The following is a 26,913-nucleotide window of genomic DNA, read 5'->3' as shown; positions in this document are numbered from 1 at the left end:
TTTCCTACAGGGCATGGGATCAGTGGGAATGGGGGAAGGTCTGCTACACAAACCAGGTGAGAAATACGAAGGACAAAGAAAATGGTCATCACTGAAAACCGCAATAATTAGATAATGTTTCATTTCAAAGTCACTTTCAGCTTTTGAAATACCACATGTGCTTCTGGGAATGTAAATGACAAATGATTATATTAAATACTTGGAGAGTCTCACTTACTCTGCAGTCTGGAGGATCCTGAACTCCAAGGCATGTGACAAAGGCTCCCAGTACTGTGAAAAATGAGACTCACAAATCATTTCAAACCATGCCTGACTACAACCACTCACCAGTATCAGGAGCAGAGCAGGTTTAGCACTGGAGCCCCAGTGAACAGTCCAGGCTGGAAGCCTGGGAAGGAAGGCTCTGGCATTCCCAGCACCAGCTACCAGCCCAGCAGCTGCTCTGTGTGTGTCTGTTCCACACATAAAACCAGATCCCCTGGGATAGATGTGAAGAAGTGTTATTAAAAACAAAATTTCAGCTATTTTTCTTCAGGTCACTGAAATGCTGACAAGCTCCGTGATTTTCCCTACAAGTCAAAATTCTCAGATGAGTTTCTTGAATCAGCTGCCCTAATTATTCATATAGACAGGAAGACTTGGATGGGCAAGTCTTAAATTGAAGGATTAAGTTGCACTTTCCTAATCTACATCAAAATAGATCCTGTATCATCTTCATGTTATATTTGTGAAAACACCAAGCCCTGAAGTCACACTCTGCTCACACACTGGAGCACCCAAGAGTCTTTCTGTGAATGCTGTAAAAATAATCCCTGGATAAGAGATATTCTAGAGGTCTGCCACTGCCTGGGAAACTTCATTAACCTTCAGCATGATGAAGGGGAAGAGAAAAGATCCCTGAACTCCCTTCTCCTGCTCTGCGGAGCTGAAGGTGTGCAGCTCGCGGGAGGCAAAGCAGTGCTGATGATAAAGGGAAATACAAACACTCATTAAATTGCACTGATTAACGGTGCTTCGGTCTCACTGGCAGTGCAAGGAGCCAGGAAATCCATTTCCGTGCCCAGCTCCAGCCCTGCTCTGACCCCGGGCTCACAAGGAGCGGAGTTCCAGGGCTGGGAGGATGAGGAGGGGCTGAGTGACCCGAGTGTCCCCTGAGTCCCTCCCTGCATGGGGGGCACGGAGGGCAGCCAGGGCTGGCACTGCTGACCTGGAAACACGGGAAATGCCACGGCAATTCCTCAGCAAAGCAGGTGACTGTGACACTGCTGCTCCTGTGACTCCTCTCAGCCCCTGCCTTGTGCCCGTTTTCCCAGGCAGAGTGAGACAGAGCAGGTGAGACTTACCTGAGTTTTACAGCTGAGAGTGAGGGCTCCAGCCAGCCCAGAGCGTGCATTTCCCACCCTGATCATTGCCCACAGCCACCCCGATGCCTTTTTGCTGCAGGCACCAGCACAAAGTGAAAACAACCCAACCACACGGATTTTGACCCGGTCTGCAGCAGTGAAATGATTTCCACCCATTTTCATCCGAGTGAATATCTTCATCACCACAGGCTGATTAATGTGTTATCACAGCCCTGCTTCCCTTATGGCCACAAAAGGATGGATTTCCATATTCTCAAACATATTCCACGGCACTGCTGGTACCTGGGACAGCCTAAAGGTGCTTCACTCTGCACAGACACTCTGTGCGAGGAGATAAAGAGCAGATGAGGCAGAACTGAGCAAAGTCCTTTCCCTGCCCTCCTGGGGCGACACCACAACAGCTCCAGCACTGGCCTTGGACAGATTTCTGCCATTTCTGGAGAGAATTCAGGATACAAAGAGGGAATGCTGGGCACCAACAGCTGCAGCAGGGGGTGAGAACCTGAGTCAAACTACAGACACTTTCCCCCCCCAGAAAAGTGCATTTTTGAAAGAAAATCTGTCCCACATCTACACATCCTTTAGATACCTCCAAGGATTAGCTGACAATGCCTAGCACAGTCTGCAAAGCAGGCAGCAAAAAAATGTCATGCACTGTGAGACAGTGCTCTTGCAATTAACAGAAAAAACCGGGTTTTTTTAATGTGGAACCTTCCATTTCAGCCCAGGGAGAAGGGAATTTCTTCTCCCCAAACCAAAAATTCATACACTGTGAGACAGTGCTCTTGCAATTAACAGAAAAACTGGGGGGTTTTAATGTGGAACCTTCCATTTCAGCCCAGGGAGAAGGGAATTTCTTCTCCCCAAACCAACAGCACTGCCAGAGGCAGCCAGACATTGCGCCCAAATCGAGCCAGCAATGCCACACCTTGACCTTGACCCCGTGCCCAGGGACACGAGGAGCCCCCTGCCCTGCAGCCCTGGCAGATTTGGGGAGGATGTGCTCCCACACACCCCCGGGCCCTGCATGCCTCCAGCAGGAGGGGTTGGATCCACTCACAATATATATTCTCATTATGTTCACCAGAGAACAAACATTAACAAGAAATGCTTAGTCTGTCTCACAAGGCCTTAATGTAATTGTTCATTTTAATGAATAAAGTAACTCAATATCTGTGTATAATTCAAACATTGCTGCTTTGCCTCCCTCCGCCACAAACATTTCCATAATAAGCCATTTGTTCTGAGCTTAATTGTTTCGTGCAGTGTTTGATTAAAATAAAAATCAGTACGAAAAATAATTACATTAGCGCTAATTAACCTACTCAGGGAAGAAAATAGCCACGTTCCCTGACACCACTCCCACAAAGACGGTGCCATTAATTTCCTGGACACGCAGATCCCAGCGGCGAGGACTGGGCTCGGATTTATTGCCACCTCCAGACTGCAGCTCCTAACTCGGCACTTCAAACATTTGTGTGCATTCCACTCGGCAGACAGCAACATTTGCATGACTTAGCTCTTCGGGCTCAGCTATTAATGTCTTGTAATTAGCTCCTAAATCCAGGGATTTACCATGATAACGGTTTTAAGCTAAGAATGTGTCAATAACACATCCTCGGCAGAGTCTCCTGCAAAATATCAACTGAAATCCCTCCGAGAGATAACAGAGCTGATAAGCCAGAGTGCCAGAGAGGCTGCAGAGCTGCTCCATGCCTGGCCCAGACACAGAGCTTCACCTCACACTGCAATTTTCCTTTCCTTCCCCTGCCTGCAGGGATTGCCGGCGAAGCCTTGGGGCAGCACTGAGGTGGTGGAGGCAAAAACCAAACCCCACCAGCTCTGGCTTGTGCCAAACAAATCCCTGCACTGAGGAGAGCACCTTGACACCTCTGCAGGACAACACACAACTCCCAGAGACTCCTCTCTTCAAACACAAGGGTTGTTTCTGCTGCAGCAGCAGCACGTGAGCTCCGGGAAACTGCCCCTGCTGGGGGAACTGACACTGCTCCCATCCCATCCCATTATCCCATCCCCATCCCCATCTCCATCCCATCCCATTATCCCATCCCATCTCATTATCCTATCCCCATCCCCATCCCCATCCCCATCCCATCCCATTATCCCAACCCCATCCCCATCCCATCCCATCCCATCCCATCCCATCCCATCCCATCCCATCCCATCCCATTATCCCATCCCATCCCATCCCATCATCCCATCCCATTATCCCATCCCCATCCCCATCCCCATCCCCATCCCATCCCATCCCATCCCATCCCATTATCCCATCCCCATCGCATCCCATCCCATCCCATCCCATTATCCCATCCCATTATCCCATCCCATCTCATTATCCCATCCTATCCCCATCCCATCCCGGCCAGGGATGGGGTGGGATGGGGTGGGAAGGGCAGGGATGGGCAGCCCCAGGCAGCAGCCCCCAGCCCCGGGATCACAGAGCCTCTCCAGGATCCAGAGGTGTCCCCGGAGCATCCCTGCTGTCACCCCTGTCTGGTGCTCCCAGGAGAAGCAATCCTTCACCCTCGTTTATTTCCCTTTTATTTCCACTCCTCCTTTGTCTTTTGTTTAATATTTGCCACCTTCTGTCAGCAGCCCTACCTGCTCTGCCCAGCAGCCCCGAGGGCTCCTCTGAGCCCTCAGAATTCCATCTTTAATGAGATCCAAGGGCCATTTGTTCTACATTAAAGCAAGGACATTTCCAGCTCGCCACTGATGTGGAGGAAAATGCTTAATCCACAGTTTTTGCAAAAACGCTTATTATTATACATTTCTGTTGACACACAATAAAACGGAAAATTAATTGTTTTAATGCTGTTATATCTGCCTACAGCTTCGTGTTGTCCTCTCACTAATGGGAGGGGGTGGACCATGCATCTTCACTATTCTTCCTGCAGCCCCTGCAAATTTTTTTAATTCAAAAAAGAGCACGTGCTTCCAGATGTAGAACACACAGTTCTTGTCTCTTTAAATGGATGGGTTAGGGCAAAACTCACTTCTGAAAGCAGAGCTAACCCAAGGCAATCTTTTATCCTAAAGTGGCTCAGAATGAGGGAAAATCTGAATAATCTCAGAATCCCAAACTGATTTGGACATCAAAGCCCACCCAGTGCCACCCCTGCCACGGCAGGGACACCTCCCACTGCCCCAGGCTGCTCCAGCCTGGCCTTGGGCACTGCCAGGGATCCAGGGGCAGCTCTTCAGAGATTTTTATTGTGCAGGATGACAGGAAAGCCCCAACCCAGTGAGCACAGCCCAAAACCCCAGCTCGCAGCAGGGCAGAGCAGTTCAGCAGCTGAAATCAAACACTTGCTCCCACATGCTGGAAACTTTAGGTCCCCCGAGGACAAGCCTGGATGGCAATGGCACATCTAGAAGCAAATCCAGGAATTCTGGTTTTTCCCCTGAAAACTCCTTCTCCGAGCCGTCTTTCATGGCACAGCCACGAGTCCACCTCACCTAAGGTCTGAGGAAAGCATCAGCCCTTTTTCTTTCTTCATCTCTCTTATGAGCCAATAAATTCTTTATTTTTCCTGTAATTTGGGCTTGTGGAAAAGTTCTGCTTCTGCCAAACCCAGGACACAACTCCCAGTCTGGGAAGGGCAGGGATGAGAGGGAACCAACACGGGTGTGTACCCTGGAGAGAATTTCTCTTTGAGTGCCTGCCAGCTCAGAAAGGCTGGCATTAATTTCTCCCCCCAATTCCCCAGCTGATGCAAAGACCAGCATCTTCCAGTCGAGTCATTTGGTGCTGGTTTTCCCTTCCTGAAGCCTCAGCATCAATGGGACAGTGATTTCCTCATCATGTCTCCTGTGCAAGGCAGAACAACCCAGGGCAATAAGGGAACAAGATGAAAGAAACACAGAATTCTGAGGGAATTTCAGTGCCCAGCTCATTTAGGCCCTAATTAGATTGCTGCAGTGATATTAATAACGCTGACAATATTAAATTATCCTGCTCAGGGTGTGCTCAGCCAGTTGGGCCCTAGAAGATCTGCAGATGTGCGCAGAGAATGGAGAGTGGCTGGGGCAGCACAGGCTCCCAGGGCAGGGAATTCTCTCCCCACAGACAGGGGGAGGATTTCCCCAGTGCAAGGAATTTCCTCTCTGCAAGGAAACCCTGCAGGGGGGAGATGGGACTCAGGGCCACCAGCAGCTCCCAGGCTGGCCTGGGTGAGGAGAAAAGCCTGTCCCTCCCCTTCCAGCTGAGTTTTGGGGAGGAAAAGGGCAAAACTTGGTCTGGCTGGACAACCCTTCCCCAGGCACTGCTGAAGCAGAATAAAATCCCCGACTGCAGCCAGCACTGGGAAGATGTTCACAGTCACTCCCAGACCCCTTTAATCCCAGTTAAAGGTGGGGATTAACCAGCAGCCAGGGATGTTCCATGGGAATCATTTCAGCAGCATTTTGATAAAATGTACGCTTTCAGTTTAGGGGAAGAAAAGCCAAATAAAGCAGGAAAACAAAGCAAATAAAGGCTTCCTCTCAGGTTATTTCAGAGCAGACTGAAGACCCTTTGCAGCTGTTTATTCGGGGCCATTATTGTCCATCATGCGAACAATTAGCTGGAGACACATTAAATGCCACATTCCGCGTCTGATATTAGCAGTCCTGCCGGCAGGCACAGCGATTTCGCCCAGAAACCCGCGTCCAGGGACAGCTCAGCAGTGATTATTCCCGACCCACTCAACACACGTGGCCTGCCAGGAACCTTCGTGCTTTGCTTAAATGCCGGAAACTCCGAGGGCTGCCCACATGGGCCCGATGTGAGCAGAGCTTGCAGCCAGCCTTGGTGGGATTTCCTGCTCCTCCCCAAAGCAAACAGGCACAGCAGGACACATCTGTCATCGTTCCTGCTCCGCCACCCCTGGCATGGCACGGGACCAACATTGCATTTTGCAGAGCACAGCTGGGTCACGGCTGGGAATCTGCAGGAGCAGCTCGAAGCCAAGGGTTCCCACGGCTGTTTGTACAGTTTGTTAAAGGAGTTTACTCTCACATCTGAGCCACAAAAATGGAGACAAAGCAGCAGGTTTTGGCTGCTGTTAATTGCCACGAGACCCTCGGAAGGTGCCAGCCCCTGATGTGCCCCTGAAACCTGGGGCAGGTGAAGCCCCAGAGGTGCAGTCCTGCCCCAGGCACTCAGCACTCACCGGGAGTTCAGCAAACACCTCCCGCAGCAGACAAGGAGAGGGGAGAAAGGAGAGCCCAAAGGAAGGCTCAGCAGTGCCTGGGGGTGCCCTGGCCTCTGCACACACACCCCCCCCGCAGAGCCCTGCCAAAACCTCCCTGATCTGGCCAGGGAAAAGCCTGAAGTGTCTTTGATCCAGAGGATTTATGCATCCAGGGATTATTTTGTGATATTTGGGTTGTCCCTGCCCTGCAGAGCTTTGCCCGCGGCACTGCCCACACGTCCCACAGACCTTCAGTGGGGTCAGGCACACACAGAGTATTTCCCATCCAGCCTCCTTGGCCAGGATGGGACACAGACACAAACCCAGGGTTTGCTGCCACCTCCATCCCCTGCAGGTGACCCCAGCCCCGGGTGACAGAGGGGCCACAGGGATGGCCCCGGAGGCTGAGGCTGGGCAGGAGCTGGGCTGGGATGAGGGATGGAAATCCAGATGGAAATGAACTCAGAGGGATGGAAATCCCGGGCAGAAGTCACCTAAAGAACCCCGTGGCTGTGACTGGCAGCCTGAGCTCCCTGCTGGGTTTGCTGGGAGCCTTTTCATGCCCAGTGCCCCATGCCGGTGAGGATCCTGTGCCCCACACTCCCCTAGGGAGAGCACAGCTGAAGTGCTCTGCTCTCCGTAGCTGGGTGAGCTTCTCCAAACACAACAAAGCACATCTGTCACTGAAGAGCCTCTTCCCGCTCCCAGATATTAAATAAAGAATATTGCACCCTCAATAACACACAAACTGACATTGTTACTCCTGCCAAAAGCAACCAAACATGTTCATTAGCCATAAAATACCCCAGCAAAGCATTTGCTCTTGAATATATTTGCTGACAAAACCACATTAGCCTGGCAGGAAGGCTTTACAGAGGGATGTGTAGGCGCAGAAGCAGCACCTCTCCTGAAGACGGGCTGATTTATTTTTTAACTCCCATTTCTTACATAACTCATCCACAGAGTGTGCCTGCCCGCAGGCTCGTGGCCATGGATGGAACAACACAAGACAAAGCAAACTCTCAAGTCAAGTCTCTGCTGCACCATTCTTTTGCCATTATAGCTTTTATGAGCTCCTCACGCTCCTGTTTTCTCCTGTCCTTAAGCACATGTGTAATCCATCCCAGCCTCTCTCAGCGTTTATATCCCCACAAACACTTCCCTGTGACATTCCCAGCCGTGTTCTGCCCTGCCAGAGCTGATGGGGCCGGGTTCCCTGGGTGCTGCACTCGGTGCTGTCACTGCCTGGGTCAGTCGCAGAGAGGAAACGCCATTTCCATCCCCAGTGCCCAGCCTGAGCTGCTCTGCAGAGTGAGGGGTAACACTGGCCTGCCTGTTACCCATTTCTGTGAAAGGACAGGCACTTTTTAAACACACACAGCTTTGGCTGGTACACACCAGCACAGTCTTCTGAGGTATTTTAAATGGACAGGAGCTTTGCTCAGTGTCAAGACGTATGTCTTGAGCATTAATTGTGTTACTTTTACAAATAAACTCTCACTGTTCTGGGGCAATGCAAGATTCTAAATTGACACCGTGGTACAGCACAAAGCTGCAGGGCAAGTGTGGCCTGGCTGAGTGACAGCTGCAGCTCCTGCCTGTGCCACAGCTCCTGTGCCACAGCTCCTGTCCCTGCCACAGCTCCTGTCCCTGCCACAGCTCCTGCCTGTGCCACAGCTCCTGTGCCACAGCTCCTGCCTGTGCCACAGCTCCTGTCCCTGCCACAGCTCCTGTCCCTGCCACAGCTCCTGTGCCACAGCTCCTGTGCCACAGCTCCTGTGCCACAGCTCCTGTCCCTGCCACAGCTCCTGCCTGGCTCACCCGTCAGGTGCTCTGAGCCGGTGCCCCTGTCTGATAAATCCACTCCAAATGCACCAAACCCAGCCGCTGCAGCCCCACAGCCCCCTGGCCCCATCCCCAAGCATTCCCCCAGCCCAGCTGCAGCCACAGCTTGTGCAGGAGCCGTGTGACCCCAGCCTCGAGGGGCAGGGAGGAACCAGCGTACGGCCAGTGGCCTGAGAAATTCCCTCCCCCTCGGCGGGGAGTTCATCCTGCCCGCTGAGATAATTAAAGGTGTTGGTCCATTATTGCAGCTCACAGCAGGGCCGCTGCCGCCGCCACCGGGGCCATGGTGGCCCTGGGAGGAGCGTGGGGAGCCCAGGGATGGAGGCACGGAGTGATGGGGCAGCAGAGCTGAGCCCAGAGAGGCCCAGCCACGGCCCAGAGCTGCGCCAACGGGTCCCTCTGCAAGGACTCCGCACCCAGCAGCGTTAGTGCCGGGAGATCATTCCCATCCCTGCAGACACCCACCCCTGGGACAGGGACTGGCACTCCGTGGCGCCCAGTGTCTGATGTGACACCTGCAGGGACAGGAGCAGGGCAGAGTGTCCCCAACAGCGCCAAAAACAGAAACTCCATCTGCTCTGAACACGTTCTGCTCCAAAGGAAAAACCCCAAACCCAGCAACAAACCCAAGAAAACAGCGAGCAGAAATCAATTTGAGCGTGCTATTTTAGAAAAATACCATCTGCTGGCAGAATGTTCCTGAGCAACAAACAGCACCGAAGAGGTGCTTGGATCCAACTCCAACCCGAATATTTCATCAAGAAGAGGCAGGTACAGCCAGGTCTCTTGCCAGCAGGTTAGACAGTTAATTACTCTCTTCACCAGCTCACTGTTCATAACATTTATTTCCAGATTCCCTGACAGAGATGTTTATGGCATGTAAATTGATTAGCCTGAGCCCAAAGAGGTTCAGGAGGTGTTGAAGTGAGCAGGCTCCACACGAATTGCACAGAGGATTACAGAGTTACTCAGTGTACTTCTGCTTGTGGGGAAGAAAGGATCGCAGCGTGGAGGTTCCATCCTGTCTGTGTCAGTGCCCCTGGTGTCCCTGTCCCTGTCCCTGTCCTGCCACCAAAGGCTCCCCCTGCTCCGGGGCCAGCACTGACCCCCAGCTCTCCCCCGTCCCCAAACCCTGAGCTCAGGGGTGTCACTTCTTTCAAACAAGACTTTATGTCACCCCCTGCTCCCCAGGGCAAAGGGCAGCTCCAGCCCCTGCCCAGGGAGCGGGGATCACTCTGGAGCCCACGCCACGTCCTGGGCTCGGGGACGGGAGCTGGAGCCACGGCCAGCTGTGCCCATGGACCCACCCTGGGAACTACCACAGCCCTCATCTCCCAAACACTCCATTTGCAGGCACAGATCACTGGGGGACAGCGAGAGAAGGGGAGGCACTGCAGCAGCCCCAGCAGGGCTGGGAGGGCTCCGTGGAACCCTGTCCCAAAGCCCGCTCTGCTCCACAGCCCTGAGCACCCACAGTCCCAGGGCACAACACAGATCCTGTTTATCCCTGCGGGCAGAGGGCTGAGGCGTCTCCAGCATGCATTTGTTTCTGTTTGCAAACAAATTAATCGGAGCTGTGGTTTGGTTCTCTCTGGAGCTGGCCCTGCCCAGTGCTCCGGAAGGCAGGCACGTCTCCAGCACAGTGCAGTGGGGGACAGGAGATGGTGTTTCCCGTGCCCAGCCAAGGATTGAGGCCCTGCAGCCACGCTGGACATGTGGCCCCAGTGCCCAGGGGCACCGTAATGAGCCTGAGCTGGGACAGAGTGTCCGACACGGGGGAGACACCGGTGCAGGTAAGACACGAGATGATGAACCCTGCGCAGGCACTAATGGCCTTCCTACAGCATTAATTACACACCCAGACTGAAAAACAACCCCTCATCAGCTTGTTAAAGAACTTCTCCCTCCCCCGTGGCAGATACCCGGGTCTGATGGAAGCATCTCACTGCCCAAGGATGGGCCACGCTCCTGCCCGTGTGGGAGCTGTGGGAGCCCGTCCCCAGGGAGAGCCGCCTCGTGGTGCCCAGCCAGCACCTCCAGCCCACCAGGCAGGATCCCCACAGCCCACAGCTCACTGACACTGACCCCAGGGGGCGGCTGGTGGCCACAGGCACAGGTCTCTCCAGCCTCAGCACAAGGCCAACACCTGCAACAGGCAGGTTCAACGATTTCACAGGGATTGTTTCCTTTACTCGTTCATTTTGGCAGTTCTGGGGCACTTGCACAGGGAATGGGATGGGAAAACGTCCCAGACCCGGGACCTGCTGAGTGAACTGTACCTGGAGGAGGAGAAGCAATATCCCCAAATTTCCCAGGAGAACCTGTGCCTCCTGCAGGAGAGATCCAATCCTTCCTCCTTCAGGCACAACAGCTCCTCCAGGAGAGATGTGTCTGTGTTTGTGTCAGGCACCTCCAAGCAGGAGAAGCTGCATTTTTAGGAGCCAGCCACGTATGGGAGGTGCTCAGGCAGCTCCTCACACTCCTCACACTACAGAGCCTCTTATCCAGCAGCCCCAAGGGCTGCCCAGGGCCTCACACACAGCACAGGCAGCAGGGACAGCTCCCAGCTGGCTCAGGGGGCTGGGGGCAGAGCAGGGCACCGAGGGGTTAATTCCTGGTCCAGGATCCAAAGGGAAGCACAAGGCACAAGGCAGGAGCTGTGTCCTGGCTGCCTTCAGCCCCACCCTCACCACATCCTGCTGCCTGAACCACACAAGCCTTGGATACAGAGGAAAAACCCAAGATAACAACAAACTGAAACGACCCACTGGAAGAGGAGAGCACCCAAAACCTACAGAGCACAGCACAGCCTTCCTCATCCTCCCCACAGGGACCCACTGGAAAAGGAAAGCACCCAAAATCCAGCTGCTCCACAGCCCTCCCCACGGCACACGGGCTCCTCTGCACGAGCAGCACCTCCGGCTTTTCAGACACATCAAAGCCAAAGCCAGCCCAGGCAGTTGTGGTACCTGGAGCTGCCCCGAGGCTCGGAGTGCACCTCACTGAGCTCAGCCCTGGGTTAGGACGCAGCTTTCCCTGTGCCAGAGGATTTCCACCCTAATGGCATGAGCTCCATCTCTGCCTCCCAACAGGCGCTGGGGCTCAGGGAGCTGTGCTCCAGCAGGGATGGCCAACTCTCTGATCCCCAGATCCAGGGCAGAGCACCAAAAATGGCAGGAGGATGTGAACTACGAGCACTGCACCCCAAATCTGCCCGCCAGGGGTGAGCAGGGGCTGGCAGGGCTGGGCAGAACCCTCAGCAAGGACAGGGCTGGGGGCTGGCTGGGCAGCTCAGCCCCACGCCCGTGCTGCAGGGAGAACAAGGCTCTCCATGGAATGCTGGCCAAGCCCTTGAAAATCAGACATCTGCTCGTTTTCTCCTTGCACAGACACCTGAAATGCAGCCAGAACTGCTACAGAACCGTGCACTGGGTGCTGGGCAAAGCTGGGCTCGGCTGATTGCTGCCAAGGAGGCAGGAGAAAACGGGGGGATTGCACTGCCCTCACACAAATTGTTGTGTCCCAAGTTTGCTGCAGTGAGAAGGCATCAAATGTTCTGTTACCTGACCTGAGATACAGACAGTCCCAGGTAATCCATCAACCCAGGGCCGAAAACAGACAACAGAGCAGGTTTGAAGAGTTCCAAGCGAGTTGCTCAGGCTCTCCTCAGCCTGTCTGCTAACACAGGCAAGAGGGAGAAAACTGCAATAGGAGTTACTCTGCAATCTAACAGGCAAAATCTGGTTCCAGATTAATGCAGCCTGTGCCCACCACACCCCCAAAAGCACCACGAATGGGAAGACGACCTTTGCTGAAGGCACCCACACCAGCCCTGCCAGGGGAATCCAACAGCAAAACGTTTCTGTTCCTGCTTGGAATGAGGACGATGACAAAGAAGAGAATCTTTACTCACCTGGCTGGTCTCCTGCAGTTATTCCCCTCCTGCCTCTGGCATCTGCAGTGTCCTCACCTTTAGGGCAACAGCTTTTCCCATTCCCGGGGAATTCAGACACACAGAACTGACCAGGAGTGACAAAGCTCTGGGGAAACAAAGCCCCCCTGCAGCAGCTGCCAAACTCAAACACTTGCACCAAACACCCTTTGCTTTGCTTTCCCCTCCTGGCTTGTATTTGAGAAATAAGAGCTGGGGAAACAACCCCTGAAGAGTGATTGCCACAACAATTACTGAAGACAAATCACATCCTCTGGCAGTTTTCCCTGGGATGTATTTAATAGCATTTATTTTGGTTATTTCCAGGAATCCCTGACTTCCCTAAACTCCACAGCTGCCTTTATTATTGTAAGAAATAATCCAATAATACAAAAGGGACTCTCTTCTATATATATTTGTGTGAGAAACTAGGACACTTGAGTGATCAGAAGGGAAGTCAGTGAGAGAATCTCAGCTACTGGTATGACCCTGTGGCCATGAGGCTACGAGGGTGAGGAAAGAGGTCTTTTTATGGAAACATTTAACACAACAACAGGAATACAAATCAAGCTCCACTAATTTAGCTTTAAATTTTAATGAATAGGGACATGCAGTTTACACAGAGAAGGATTTGCTTAATAAAATATTAATTTTTTTTTTGCTAAAAGAACTGTAAATTGCAAGTGAATATAGGTTTCCTTATATAGAACACCAAAAGTTGAAAAGCACTGAAAGGGCGAATCAAGCACCGGAAATAAAAATGAGCCAAGATTCGAGGAGAGCAAAATACTGTTTTGTGATCAGTCCCCAAGAGTGGACCCTTGGTGACCCCTGGGTCACACCTGGGTCACACCTGGGTCACACCTGGGTCACACCTGTGTCACACCTGGGTCAGTGAGGTCCCCGGCCAGGCTTGCAGGGGTGAGGCTGACACGGACTCCAGCTCTCCCACCCACCAGTCCTGGTTTTTTTTTTCCTGGGAAACATCAAAGTGCATTTGAGCACCTGCTCCTGGTGCCCGCTTTCCTTTAGGCACCATCCCAGAAAGGCCACCTCATCCACAGGGATCAAAAACACCGCTGGAAAAGTGACTCACTCCAAAAACATTTCGCTCCAGCTTTCCAAAGACAAGGAAAAAAACAACTGAGAAGCATCTGCAAATGAAAGCCCAGTGGTTTCAAACCACAACAAATCACAGCTTCATTTCCCAAGCTGGCAGCTGGGGACTGCAGCACAAGTAATAAAATTTGCATGATCACCTGATGTCTCTGTTAGCCTGAGGAGCTCTGGCTCTCTGGGTGCAGGGAGAGGGTTGCAGGACAGGGGAGAAGGAGATCCCGTGCAAAAACCCCACTGGGAGGAAATAGCAAAGACCCTGCTAACTTTTTAGGAAATAATGTGCAATAACCCTGCTATGGAGCTGTGAGGAAATAGCAGAGACCCTGCTAAGTTTTTAGGAGATAACGTGCAAAAACCCCACTACGGAGCTGCGAGGATATAGCAAGGACCCTGCTAACTTTTAGGAAATAATGTGCAAAAACTCCACTGCCAGGAAATAGCAGAGATCCCTGCTAACTTTTTAGGAAATAACGTGCAAAAACCCCACTATGAAGTGGCAAGGAAATAGCAAAGGTCCCTGCTGAGTTTTTAGGAAATAATGTGCAATGACCCCACTATGGAGTTGTGAGGAAATAGCAAATGCCCTGCTAACTTTTAGGAAATAATGTGCAATGACCTCACTGTGAGGCAATAGCAGAGATCCCTGTTAAGTTTTCGGGAAATAATGTGCAATGACCCCACTGTGGAGCTGCGAGGAAACACCAAAGGCCCTGCTGAGTTTTTAGGAGATAACATGCAATAACCCCGCTGTGGAGCTGCGAGGAAACACCAAAGGGCCCTGCTGAGTTCTGCAGCGCTGGGAGCCCCCAGCCCAGCCCCGGGGACTCACGTTGAGCTGCAGGTCGTCCGTCCACTGGCCCACCAGGCGGTAGCCGGGCGTGCTGGTGTTGCTGCTGTGGAACTGGAAGATGTCGTAGCGCCCCGGGGCGTCCCCGTTCTTGTTGAACATCACTGGGGTGCCAGCACTGCCTGGGGGAAGGAAACGAGACAAAATCCAACCACCCAACATCAAAGCTTTACCAAGGCTTTTGTCTGGTCAGGGCTGGGAGCTTTCACACTGCAAACACGCCGCAGGTGAGGCCGTGCATCCCCCGGGCACCCGAACAGGGCACCTGAGGACACTGGCATCACCCACAGAGCCCACAGATCCCTTACCTCTGCCTCAGAACAAACACAGCCAGCCCTCACCTCACCGCACTCTGCCCAACACCAGGAATTTCAGAGGGCTTTCCCTCCTGCCCTGCAGCCCCCCTGCCATCGCCCTGCCCGCAGGGAGTTCTCCAGTGGAAACCCCTCCTGTGAGTGCAGCCTCCAAACGCTGCCTCCCCCCTGCAGAAAAGGCTCCATCTGCTTCCGAGGGATGCTGCTGACAGAAGCCAGCCCGGGTCTAGTGAGTCTTGACTGGCATCCAGAAATAGCTTCCTCCTCCACAGTGTGTTCCACTCCGTCATCGTCATCATCATCGTCATCATCACCGCCATGCAGCCGGGGCGGGAGACAGGAGAAAGCTTGGGAAGAGAATTCCTTCTGCACTCCCTGGTCTGGGAACAGCATTCCCTGTGCACTCCCTGACTGATCTGGGAACAGCATTCCTTGTGCATTCCCTGGTCTGGGCACAGCATTCCCTGTGCACTCCCTGACTGATCTGGGAACAGCATTCCCTGTGCGCTCGCTGATCTGGGAAGAGAATTCCTTGTGCATTCCCTGGTCTGGGCACAGCATTCCCTGTGCATTCCCTGGTCTGGGCACAGCATTCCCTGTGCACTCCCTGATTTGGGCTCTATGCCTCAGGAGTGCCTTGGGCAGGACCAGAGCAGGACCCTGAGTTAATTCCATTTACCCTGTGCTGAAGTGACAAACACAGGAATGTGCAGGGCGAGAGAACCCCCAGCCCCTCCTGTGTGCTGGCACAGCCTGGAGCTCCCTGACACCTGAGCCTGAGCTCAGGTGAGCTCTCAGCATTTAAACCTGCATTTTCATCACCACAGCCCTGGCTGGGAACCCTCCAGGAGGAGAAAAGCAGTGCCTCATTTCCTCAGAGCTCCAGGAGCAACCTTCCAGGGTGACATTTATTTCCAGACATATTAAAATAGGTTTCGGTAGGGTAGGGTAATATTGTGTCAAGATTGAAGATTATGACAATCCTCCAGCATATCTATATTCAAAGCTTCCTCCTCCTGTGTAACTTTTTTTTTTTCCCTAAAGCAATGAAAAATCTCTCCTGTTGTAGCACTGAACTTTAAGATTATCGTTTTCTTCATGATTCCCATTCTTCATTGAATTCCAGGGAGTGAAAAAAAGATTTGAAGGAGTGAATTAGCATAGTCTCCATTCTAGGCCTGGTAAATTGTTTCCTGTCTCTCCTACAATCCTCTGAGATCAGATACAAATTCAGTTCAAAGGCTGGTACAGAAAATCTCCCAGTGAAATCTCTCCTCGCTGGCTCCTTGTGAGCACCAGGCAGATATTTAATTGTCATTACAGATTCATGCAGCCAGAATACATTCGAGTGGAAACACTTAGAGTGAATCAGAAGCAGTGGCTGTAATTCCTCGGCTCCTCGGGAAAGGCAGCAAAGTGCTAAATGGGATTTGGCTAATCACGACTCTTAGGGCTGCTCAGGGTGAGTTAGGCTCGGCTTTGTCAGAGTTGACAAGAAGGGGACACCTGGGACGGCAGGAGCTCAGGTGAGGCTCCCAAAATGCAACAGACACGTCTGAGGATTGCCCAGGGCACAGAGGAAGGTCCAGGGCTGCTGCTCAGGAGGCAGAGGGAGGATGGACACCACTGGCACAGTCAGGGCTGGATGGACACCACTGTCACTGTCACTGTCACTGTCACAGTCAGGGCTGGATGAACACCACTGTCACTGTCACTGTCACTGGCACAGTCAGGGCTGGATGGACACCACTGGCACAGTCAGTGAAGGATGGACACCACTGTCACTGTCACTGTCACTGTCACTGGCACTGTCACAGACAGTGCTGGATGGACACCACTGGCACAGTCAGGGCTGGATGGACACCACTGTCACTGTCACTGTCACTGTCACTGGCACAGTCAGGGCTGGATGGACACCACTGGCACTGTCACTGGCACAGTCAGTGAAGGATGGACACAACTGTCACTGTCACTGGCACTGTCACTGGCACAGTCAGGGCTGGATGGACACCACTGGCACTGTCACTGTCACTGTCACTGGCACAGTCAGGGCTGGATGGACACCACTGGCACTGTCACTGGCACAGTCAGGGCTGGATGGACACCACTGTCACTGTCACTGTCACTGTCACTGGCACAGACAGTGCTGGATGGACACCACTGGCACAGTCAGGGCTGGGACAAGCCCAGGACACGCAGCCGAGAGCACAACTACATCCACCTCCATGGGGACAGCACCCCAAATGCCCCAGCAAAGCCATCCAGGGCTCCAGCACCGTGGGGTGGGTGACTGCAGAGACCCCAGAGGCGCAGCCCGGGACCGCAGAGTGGGGCAGGCGGGGCAGACCCTGCTGCCAGCTCCGTGTCCAGGGCTGACAGGGCACAGCCCTGGGATCCATCGGGAGGATGAGCAGCTGTGTATTACAGTGGGGATGGGAAGGCTGCTCACCCCGGGGCAGGCACGGGTCCCCTCCTGTGGCTTTGAAGTGCAGGAATTTGGCTGCAGCCAAGGCTGTGCTCAGCAGGGGCCAGCCCTCCTTAACCCCGGGCTCCGGAGTCCTCTCTGTGCCACCTGTCTGCAGGCTCTGTCAGCCCTGCTCACATCACTGCGGCTCCCCAGTGCAGCCCGGGCTGCTCCCATCAAATCACGGGATTAATAAAAGGTGATGTACGGAAACCTCACGGCAGAGAGGAAACAGGCGTCTCAGAAATAACCCCTGATCTCCCAGTCATTAAAACGTGTCCTTCGTTCGCTGGGGTTTGATCGTTTAGGATTTGTTTTCTTGCTATTAAGATTTCCCAGGTTTTGCTGAGCCCAGTGAGCAGCTCAGAGCCCGTGTCAGTCTCCAGGCCGCAGAGCCTTGCTCGTGCGGAGCTGTGACAATTTAATTCAGCTCCCAGCAAAGGAGCTGCCTGCTCCCCGCACAGACACAGGGCACTTGACACCTGCAGGAAGCCCTCAAAGCCAGACACAATCTGACTGCGTTTGCAGGGTTTCGATCTCTTAATCACTGCAAGATGAGAACTGAATTATGAAGAGGAGGACAGGAGTCACACAGGTGCCACCAGCCAAGGTGTTTGTCACTCAGGGCACGTCCATGGCAGTTTGGGCACCCAAGGGGCCCCTGTGAACAGCATCTTCAGCTCTTCACTGCCAAAAACACAACTGCACTTCAGAGCTCCCAGAATTTCACTGTCTGAGCACTTGAGGTTTAAAGTTCTCCACATTTTGGGCCTTTTGTTCTCCAGGCAGCGATGATCACAAAATGCGCACTGAGCTCTTCACTCAGACCCAGCCTCCCCTCATCACAGCCTGGCTCCAGCCCTGACTGTGCTGATGGCAGCACGTCTGCAAGGAGGGCAAGGCCCCGAAGCAGGGCCAGCAGGGTGGTCCCAGCTCAGGGCAGGGCCAGCAGGGTGGTCCCAGCTGCCCAAAGCTGATCCAAACCGAGAGGATCCCGAGCTCTGGCTGCACAAAGTTCCCCCTTCTCCACCCTCTGAGCCAGGACAGATCCCCTGTGACACTGGGAACAGGGACCCACACACCAGAGCCCTGCCCAAGCCCCAGCTCCATCGGGGGGGGACAAGGGGGGGGTCAGTAGGTGACAGGAGGGTCATTAGGGGATGGGGGTGTCAGTAAGTGACCGAGGAGGGTCAGTAGGTGACAAGGGGGGGGACAGTGGGTGACAAAGGAGGGTCAGTAGGTGATTGAAGGTGGTCAGTAGGTGACAAGGTGGGTCGGTAGGTGACAGGGCTGTCAGTAGGTGGCAAGGGGGGTCGGTAGGTGACAGGGCTGTCAGTAGGTGACAAGGGGGGTTGGTAGGTGACAGGGCTGTCAGTAGGTGGCAAGGGGGGTCGGTAGGTGACAGGGCTGTCAGTAGGTGACAAGGGGGGTCGGTAGGTGACAGGGCCGTCAGCAGGTGACGGGGGGGTCGGCAGGTGACAGGGCTGTCAGTAGGTGACAAGGGGGGTCAGTAGGTGGACAGGGCTGTCAGTAGGTGACAGGGCTGTCAGTAGGTGACAAGGGGGGTCAGTAGGTGGACAGGGCTGTCAGTAGGTGACAGGGCTGTCAGTAGGTGACAAGGGGGGTCGGTAGGTGACAGGGCTGTCAGTAGGTGACAAGGGGGGTCGGTAGGTGGACAGGGCTGTCAGTAGGTGACAGGGCCGTCAGCAGGTGACGGGGGGTCAGCAGGTGACAGGGTCTCAGTCTCACCGTTGAAGTTGACACTCCGGATGTACTTGAGCAGCCTCTTGCCCCCGGCGTGCTCCATCTCGGGGCACAGCCCGGCGCTGTCGGCGCACAGGTCGCGGTTCATGTGGTGCAGGGCGTGGGCCATGGCGTACACGGCATCGATCACGAACTGCACCTTCCCCTCCTGCTCGTAGTGAGAGTCCTTCCCGATGCGCTCCTGCCCTGCGGGGACACGCGGCGATAGTCATCATTAACAAGAGATTAAATTCAAAGATCGTGGAATGCTCACGGTATCAAGCGGGCGGCTCTTATTTGCGCGAGGTGGGATTCGGCAGGTGGGGAAGTGCTGGCAGAAGAACATCCCAGCTGAGCCAAAGAAGTCAGGCAGAACGTTTTACCACAGATCGCAGGAACAGCTCCTGTGTAACAGGAGCACAGAAATTCGATTATTAATTACTCTGCAAGAGAAGGAAGCTCCCAAAAGGCACCAAGTTCCTCCAGATGAAAGCAGCAGGGGCAGTGCTGTGGGTGCCTCTGGGGAAGGGGCAGGGGAGAGGCACAGGCCTGCCAGGACACCCTGGGGGTCCCACAGAGGCAAGGCTGGAGAACCAACCTAAAACTTGGGTGCAGCAAGAAACCACGAGCCCCTCTGTGCTCTCAGACACAAATCATGGAAAGTAAAAACCAAAACTCATCTGCACCATTTCTGTGTTCTGTCTACAAAAATTGCACCATTCCTGTGTTCTGTCTTTGGGAACTGCACCATTCCTGTGTTCTACCTTTGGAAACTGCACCATTCCTGTGTTCTACCTTTGGGAACTGCACCATTCCTGTGTTCTACCTTTGGGAACTGCACCATTTCTGTGTCTGTCTGAGAACTGCACCATTTCTGTGTTCCATGTTTGGGAACAGCACCATTCCTGTGTTCTACCTTTGGGAACTGCACCATTTCTGTGTCTGTCTGAGAACTGCACCATTTCTGTATTCCATGTTTGGGAACTGCACCATTTCTGCTCGTCCTTGAGAAGAAGTTGCCATTTTTTTTTTCTTTCTTTTTTTTTTAACGTGGAGACCTGCAGGAGCCACACACCACCACGATTTGCCCCAGCAGTGAAGCAGCTGGGACACGGGAACACGACGTGATTTCAGGAGGACACACTTCTGTCCCACGGTTTGCAGCGAGTGCCTTGGGATGGCGGGAGAAGGAGGGAACACAAAAGCAGTTTACTGACAGGAGCATTTTTTTTTGCCTCCAAAGGATCTATTTGAAGGTGATGACAAACGGTTTAACCCCCCTCCCCCCCCTCCCCCTTCCTACTCGAGGCTCGAGTGCCCATCATCCTGATTCCTGAGAGACGGAGCAGCTTCAGGCACATCCTCACAGGAGAACAGCGCCGCAACAAAGGCAGGGAAAACAGCTCCAAAGCCAGAGTGCTGAGAGCACAGCGAAAGAATCCCACTTGTTCCATCTCCTCCAGATGACAGGAGTGAAACGCAGCCTGGAGAGCTCCTGCTCACACTCCTCCATCTCCACGCGGGCGGCGTGAGCGCACGGAGGGAGCGGCCGTGCCCTGCTCCCGGCGCCTCTCCTTCAGCTGATCCCTCTGCACTCGCCGTTATCGCCACACAACACAGGGGATGTGTTGGGATGGATAAATAGCATCTCCACGACCCGTTTTGATGGCATATAATTCACACAGACAGACATCAAAATCCCACTCCATCGGCGCCGGCGCCAGATGAGTCCAGACACCGCTTCAGCTGCTGAAGAATTAAACACGTTTTCAAAGGGCCTGGCACAATAGCGCTGCTGAGAACCCGGTGATAGTCATCATTAACAAGAGATTTAATTTAAAGATTGTGGAATGCTCACGGTATCAAGCGGGCGGCTCTTATTTGCGCGAGGTGGGATTCGGCAGGTGGGGAAGTGCTGGCAGAAGAACATCCCCTGCTCCTCCAGCCCCGGCACCATCACACAGCCCTGCCTGGGGCCGGGGACAGCCACTGCCCCAGCCCCGCGGATCCAGCCTCCACAGACACATCCCTGCCCCCAGGGCTCTGCGAACGCCCTCCTGGACGCTCCCTCAGCACAGGCTCTGCAGGTGAGAAGTGTGAAAGCTTCTGCACGTAAGCTCCTGGTGTGAAAGCAGCTGAGAACCAGGGCTGGAGAACCACCAGCAACGTGCCAGGGTAAATACTGTCATTTGGAGGAGCAGAGGGTGGCACCGAGGGCTCTGTGCAGTGAAATCCCTGCACTGCCACCTGACAAAGCCCTCCAGGATCCAGGGACAGCTCGGCAGTGACAGAATCCCCCTGCCCAGCCTCAGCCACCCGATCTGATCAGAGACAAAAGCCTTTATCTCAACACCACCCATCAATCCCCAGGGAATTCCCCGGGGAGAGCAGAGGAGCTGTCAAATTTCTCCTGCTCACCACAGAAAGCATCGGATCACGCTCCAGCCCCAACCCCTCCACACTCCGTGGATCAGGATCTGTGTCAGGAGCTGCTCCCTGGCACACAAACCCCTCCACACTCCGTGGATCAGGATCTGTGTCAGGAGCTGCTCCCTGGCACACAAACCCCTCCACACTCCGTGGATCAGGATCTGTGTCAGGAGCTGCTCCCTGGCACACAAACCCCTCCACACTCCGTGGATCAGGATCTGTGTCAGGAGCTGCTCCCTGGCACACAAACCCCTCCACACTCCGTGGATCAGGATCTGTGTCAGGAGCTGCTCCCTGGCACACAAACCCCTCCACACTCCGTGGATCAGGATCTGTGTCAGGAGCTGCTCCCTGGCACACAAACCCCTCCACACTCCGTGGATCAGGATCTGTGTCAGGAGCTGCTCCCTGGCACACAAACCCCTCCACACTCCGTGGATCAGGATCTGTGTCAGGAGCTGCTCCCTGGCACACAAACCCCTCCACACTCCGTGGATCAGGATCTGTGTCAGGAGCACCGAGCTGCTCCCTGGCACACAAACCCCTCCACACTCCGTGGATGGAGATCTGTGTCAGGAGCTGCTCCCTGGCACACAAACCCCTCCACACTCCCGTGGATGAGAGTTCTCATCAATTTTCAATCAAAGTAAAACAAATCCTCCCATGAGCTGATTTCCTCTGATCATAACTCGAGGCAATTACCCAACACGACACATTTCAACTGCTGCTGGGAGATCTGAAGGGGCTGGGAGGGGGCATCAGGTGACAGCACCTCTCCTGTGTCACAGAGGCACCAGCACTTCTCCAGGGTGTTCTAATGATGGAATCACAGAATCTCAGATGGTTTGGATTGGAAGGGACCTTGTAGGTCATCCAGTGCCACCCCTGCCATGGCAGGGACACCTCCCACTGCCCCAGGTGGATCCAGCCTGGCCTTGGGCACTGCCAGGGATCCAGGGGCAGCCGCAGCTGCTCTGGGCACTCTGTGCCAGGGCCTGCCCACCCTCCCAGGGAACAATTCCTTCCTAAATTCTTCCATCCTCCATCTAAAACAAACAAACAAACAAACAAAACCCCCTCCAGGCATCCTTCACTCCAATGAAAACATTCCTGGCCCCACATTCCCACAGCAGGAGGAGGGGGAGGATGGATTGATTAATTAATTACCTGTGCATTTACGGTCTGTGTCCTCCTTCTTGGAGCCAGTGATGGTCAGCTTGCAGTTGAAGTTCTCCTCCCAGTACTCTGCAAACCACACGTTCCTCCTGTTGTTCTCCAGGGTGCGGGAGGTGAAGTAGGTGTCAAAGCCTGCAGGGGGAGAGGGCACAGCTGGGTCCTGGCTGTCCTGCCCTGGGCAGCTGCAGCCTGGGCACAGACCCTGCCCTCGAGCCCCCCTCAGCACCAGCACACGGCTCTGTCCAGTGTGGGCAGAGGGAAAATCCCTGTTTCCTCAGCAGCTGCATCCTGCAGGGAAACAACTCTCACCACCAGGCATGAAACTGGGCAAGACAAATGGAAAACAGATCAATGCAAAGAAAGTTATAAGGAAAAAGCACGGGTTAGAGATGTGCCAGTTGGGAGTGGGGATAAATGATGTGGTGCAGCTGATACTGGGCTGAGCTCAAACCTAATTTTGTCACCGGCCTGCCCTGTCCAGAGGAGGATCTCCCTCTCACCAGGTGTTCCCAGCACCTCTGTGCACACAAATCCCTCTGGAACCACCAGCACAAATAGAAGTTGGAACCACAAATACAAATTGGAACCACCAATACAAATACAAATTCCTCCTGGAAGCACCAACACAACTACAAATCCCCTCTGGAAGCACCAGCACAACTACAAATCCCCCCTGGAAGCACCAATACAAATACAAATCCCCTCAGGAAGCACCAGCCAGCACCACCCTCCCACAGCTCTCACATCCTGTCACCATCCCGCTGCACTCTGGGTTTTCCCCGGCAAACAAGATTTGCATGAGCACAAATAAATCCGTGCAGTGTGTGTGCTCACACACAAAGCCTTTTGTCATCCCTGGCGTCTCTTTCCCTGCCTGGCTGGCAGCAGCTGTGCCCACTCACCTGCTCAGAGGGAACAGGGCACAGCCAAGAGCTCCTGGCACAGAGCGAGGGGAGCTTTGGCACCTGGGCTCCAGAGGTGCCAGAGACTGCTGCTGCTGCTCCTGTCACGGGCTGCTGGCACCCCAAACCCTGCTGGGGGCCAAGGCTTCCCAAATCCCAGCCCTGTCACGGGCTGCTGGCACCCCAAACCCTGCTGGGGGCCAAGGATTCCCAAATCCCAGCCCTGTCACGGGCTGCTGGCACCCCAAACCCTGCTGGGGGCCAAGGCTTCCCAAATCCCAGCCCTGTCACGGGCTGCTGGCACCCCAAACCCTGCTGGGGGCCAAGGATTCCCAAATCCCAGCCCTGTCACGGGCTGCTGGCACCCCAAACCCTGCTGGGGGCCAAGGATTCCCAAATCCCAGCCCTGTCACGGGCTGCTGGCACCCCAAACCCTGCTGGGGGCCAAGGCTGTGGGGTTTGGGGCTGTGCCAGCCCCGCAAGGAGGGGACACTCACCTGTGTTGTGGGTCACCTGGCTGTGGCTGCAGGGAGCAGCACAGAGCTCTGCCTGCTCCTGGAGCCACTGATCCTCAGGGGACCTCCCACAGCTGCAGCCCCAGCTCACCGCCAGGCGCAAAGAGAGGTTCCCCTTTTGCTGAGAAAGCTGTGGGGGAGCTCAGCCTACCCAAATCCAAAACCTGGCTGAGGCAGGCCAGGGGTGAGGAGGACATGGGAATGCTGGCTGTCCCCAGAGGGGCTCGGAGGTGAATTATCTGCCATCCTACAGGGGCAAACCCACCGGGGATGGGGATCCAAGGGGATGTTTTCCCTGTCCTGGCCCTGCAAGGATGGGAACAATGAGCCCAAAGCAGCCCTGCAGGCAGAAAGGGCTGCAGACACACATTCCACGGACAGGGGAACGCTCCTGGCACTGCAGCCTGGGGTTGATTTCCCTCCTGCAGTAGGTGGGTAAAGGGACACGGGCTGGCACAGCCCAGGATGCAGCGGAGTCAAGGAAAACCATCTGGCACTGTTAAATCAGCAATCCTTGCACCGGGGATAAAAATAGCACCAAGCCAGCTGTTTTAGAACTGGCAGGGAGGCTGGGAATGGGGTCAATCCCTCTCCTCCCTGCTCCGTGTGCCACTGACCCAGCTCTAACCTGCCTTTTCCCAGGGCTGAGCCTGCTGCTCGCACACATCCCGAGCTCCGAAGGCACCACCCAAAAAGCAGCCAGGAACGTCAGCACTGAGGCCTGCCAGGGACAGGCTGAAATTTCAGTTTCACCCGCAGCCTCAGCAGCAAATGATGCAGTTTGCTGAAATCAGAAGTGGGTCCCTCCTACAGCAGGGGCACAGGAGGGTGCCAAGCCCAGAGGCCCAGCCCAGCCTGAAGGACTGCAAGCAACCCAGGGAACAATGCAAAAAACACCAGCAAAGAGGGCTGGGAGAAACCCTCAGGGCTGGACTGCAGTTTTACTGAGCACTGGGGTGCACTCTGTGAGCTCCACGCCACTTTCCAGCCCTCCGCGTGGAGACTGCAGCTTGGAGCGAAACCTCCCGGAATAAAATGGATCAAACTGCAGGAAAACAAATCCTGGGATGGCAGAGAGCCCCAGCTCTCCCTGCCCTGTTTATCCTGACCTGGGCCTCCCACAGAATGAGGAAATAATTGGTGAAAACTCCTGGGACACTTGTTGTTGCTAATTAATAACAAATTAGTGACTCAGGAACATTTCTGTGCAGCCCCTAGGAGGGCCAGCACTATTTCTCTACCCAAACCATTCTGTGATCACCATTTACAGGATTAACCTCCCTAAGGAAAATATTCTCGTGGACGGGTCAGAAGAATATTCAGAGAACAGTCAGGTTTTAAACCTTTTCCTGTAAACCTGTGTATATTGGTTTTCCTCCTAATTAAAAGAGCATTTCAAAGGGGATATCCAGTGCTAAGATCTCCAATGTCCCTGTGGCTGGGAAAGAGCACCAATAAACCCTCCCCACGTGCCCAGCTCACTGACCTCTGGGGAAAGTGCTCCATAACTTAATAATGCAAAATCAATGGGTCCTGGTCAAACTGCAATAGAATTCCATATGAATGACTCGAAACCTTTACAGATTTAATAACAAATAATAACATTGCCATTGATTGGTTTAACGACCCCTCTGCATTTGCAGGCAGGAAAATGGATCCCTGGTAAAAAGGGAACGTTTCTCACCATCCTCTTCCATCGATCGGGACAGGCGGGATGGGGCTCAGGGCTGGACACAGCCCTGGTCACTCGCAGGGGTCAGTCCTGGGCAGGAGGTCCTGGGGGGCCCCTCCAGAGGCACCAGCCTGGACACTGCCCTCCCTCCCAGCCTGGGAATGAGAATCCTGGAATGGGTTGGGCTGGAAGGAGCTAAAATCCCACCCAGTGCCAGCCCTGGACACCTCCCGCCATCCCAGCCTGGCCTGGGATGATTGTCCCAGCCAGGACTGCTCCTGCAGCTCCACCTGTGCCAAGGGGAATCTCAAATGCTCCCCAGGTTTCGCACACTCCTTTGGAATGAACCGGACTCGTGAAGGCTCAGGGTGAACAAGGCAAACTAAGAGCAGACCTGAGCCTGTGCCTCACCTTCCTGACCCTCAGACACGGGCACACCTCACACACACAGAGCTGAGCCGGGGGGCTTGGGGGTCAGGGGCTCTGGGAATCAGATGACCCAACAAAAAACGCTGGATGCTCAACTGCAAGAGCAGGAATAATCCCTCCTCACCCCTGCTCGTGACCAGGCACTGCGCTGCTGTGACAAGATTTAGCGATTCCCCAATGTTCTCCATATTTCATACTTTGGCAAATTACTTTTTCAGCAAATACCTCTAAGAGATATAAATAGTTCTTTTATGAGATTTTCCAAATTACAATGAATCTCTTATTACTTCAAATCACTGTGATCTGATTAAATCATTATTTTTACACGTGGAAAGATGATACTGCCTAAAGGGCTCATTTATTTTCCACCAGAGGATAAATATGTACACGAGCTGCTTTGTGATGGGACAGAGGAGAACAAAGGGGGAGCATGGAGGGGGAAAGGGACAGGACCCCAAACCCTGTGGAGGAGCTGAGGAAGTCCAGGGAAGGGACAGCTGCAGCCAGAAATGACCCCTGCTGGCCCGGGGTTGTGTTTACCCCAGTCCAAACCCCCCCAAATGGTCAATTCCTAACACTGACCTTGCCTCAGCCTCCTGCGATGGCCGTGCCCTGGCTGGGAGCTCAGGGCACTTCCCTGGCACTGCTGGGAGCTGTTCCTGCCCGGGAGACAAAGCTGGGGCTCTGCCACGGGCAGTGGCACCTCGGGGACACAGAGAGCTGGAGCTGGCACTGGGAGAGAGGCAGGAGCCCAGCCAGGGACAGGGACAGGGACAGGGACAGGGACAGGGACAGGGACAGGGACAGGGACAGGGGGAGCCTGGCAGCAGGGGTTTGTCACCAGGACAGTCAGGAGCACACACAGGGACAGGGATGGGCCGCAGGAGCCTGGCAGGGGACACCCAGGAAAAGCAGCTCCCTGTGAAAATGGAGATGGAATCAGGGGATCCAGTGCTGGGCTGGCACC

General features: G+C 54.2%; 1 protein-coding gene across 3 annotated transcripts in view; it reads right to left on the bottom strand.

The window, feature by feature from the left end:
- Positions 1 to 26,913, bottom strand: part of GRM7 (glutamate metabotropic receptor 7) — a 189,632-nt gene that overhangs the window by 52,441 nt on the left and 110,278 nt on the right. For 2 of the 3 annotated variants that reach the window (XM_066195683.1, XM_066195684.1), the window contains exons 5-7: positions 22,420 to 22,560; positions 18,829 to 19,029; positions 14,284 to 14,423 (exon numbers count right to left, since the gene is read on the bottom strand). In XM_066195683.1, the coding sequence (XP_066051780.1) occupies positions 14,284 to 14,423; positions 18,829 to 19,029; positions 22,420 to 22,560 (482 nt within the window). Of the gene's footprint in view, positions 1 to 14,283; positions 14,424 to 18,828; positions 19,030 to 22,419; positions 22,561 to 26,913 lie in introns of those variants that run through there. The other variant, XM_066195685.1, reaches the window with a different exon arrangement.

This window comes from Chamaea fasciata, unplaced genomic scaffold (assembly GCF_029207755.1).
Source record: "Chamaea fasciata isolate MVZ Bird 193981 ecotype frontalis unplaced genomic scaffold, bChaFas1.0.hap1 SCAF_13, whole genome shotgun sequence".
Lineage (NCBI taxonomy): Eukaryota > Metazoa > Chordata > Aves > Passeriformes > Sylviidae > Chamaea > Chamaea fasciata.
This window is presented reverse-complemented; position numbering and strand designations above follow the sequence as displayed.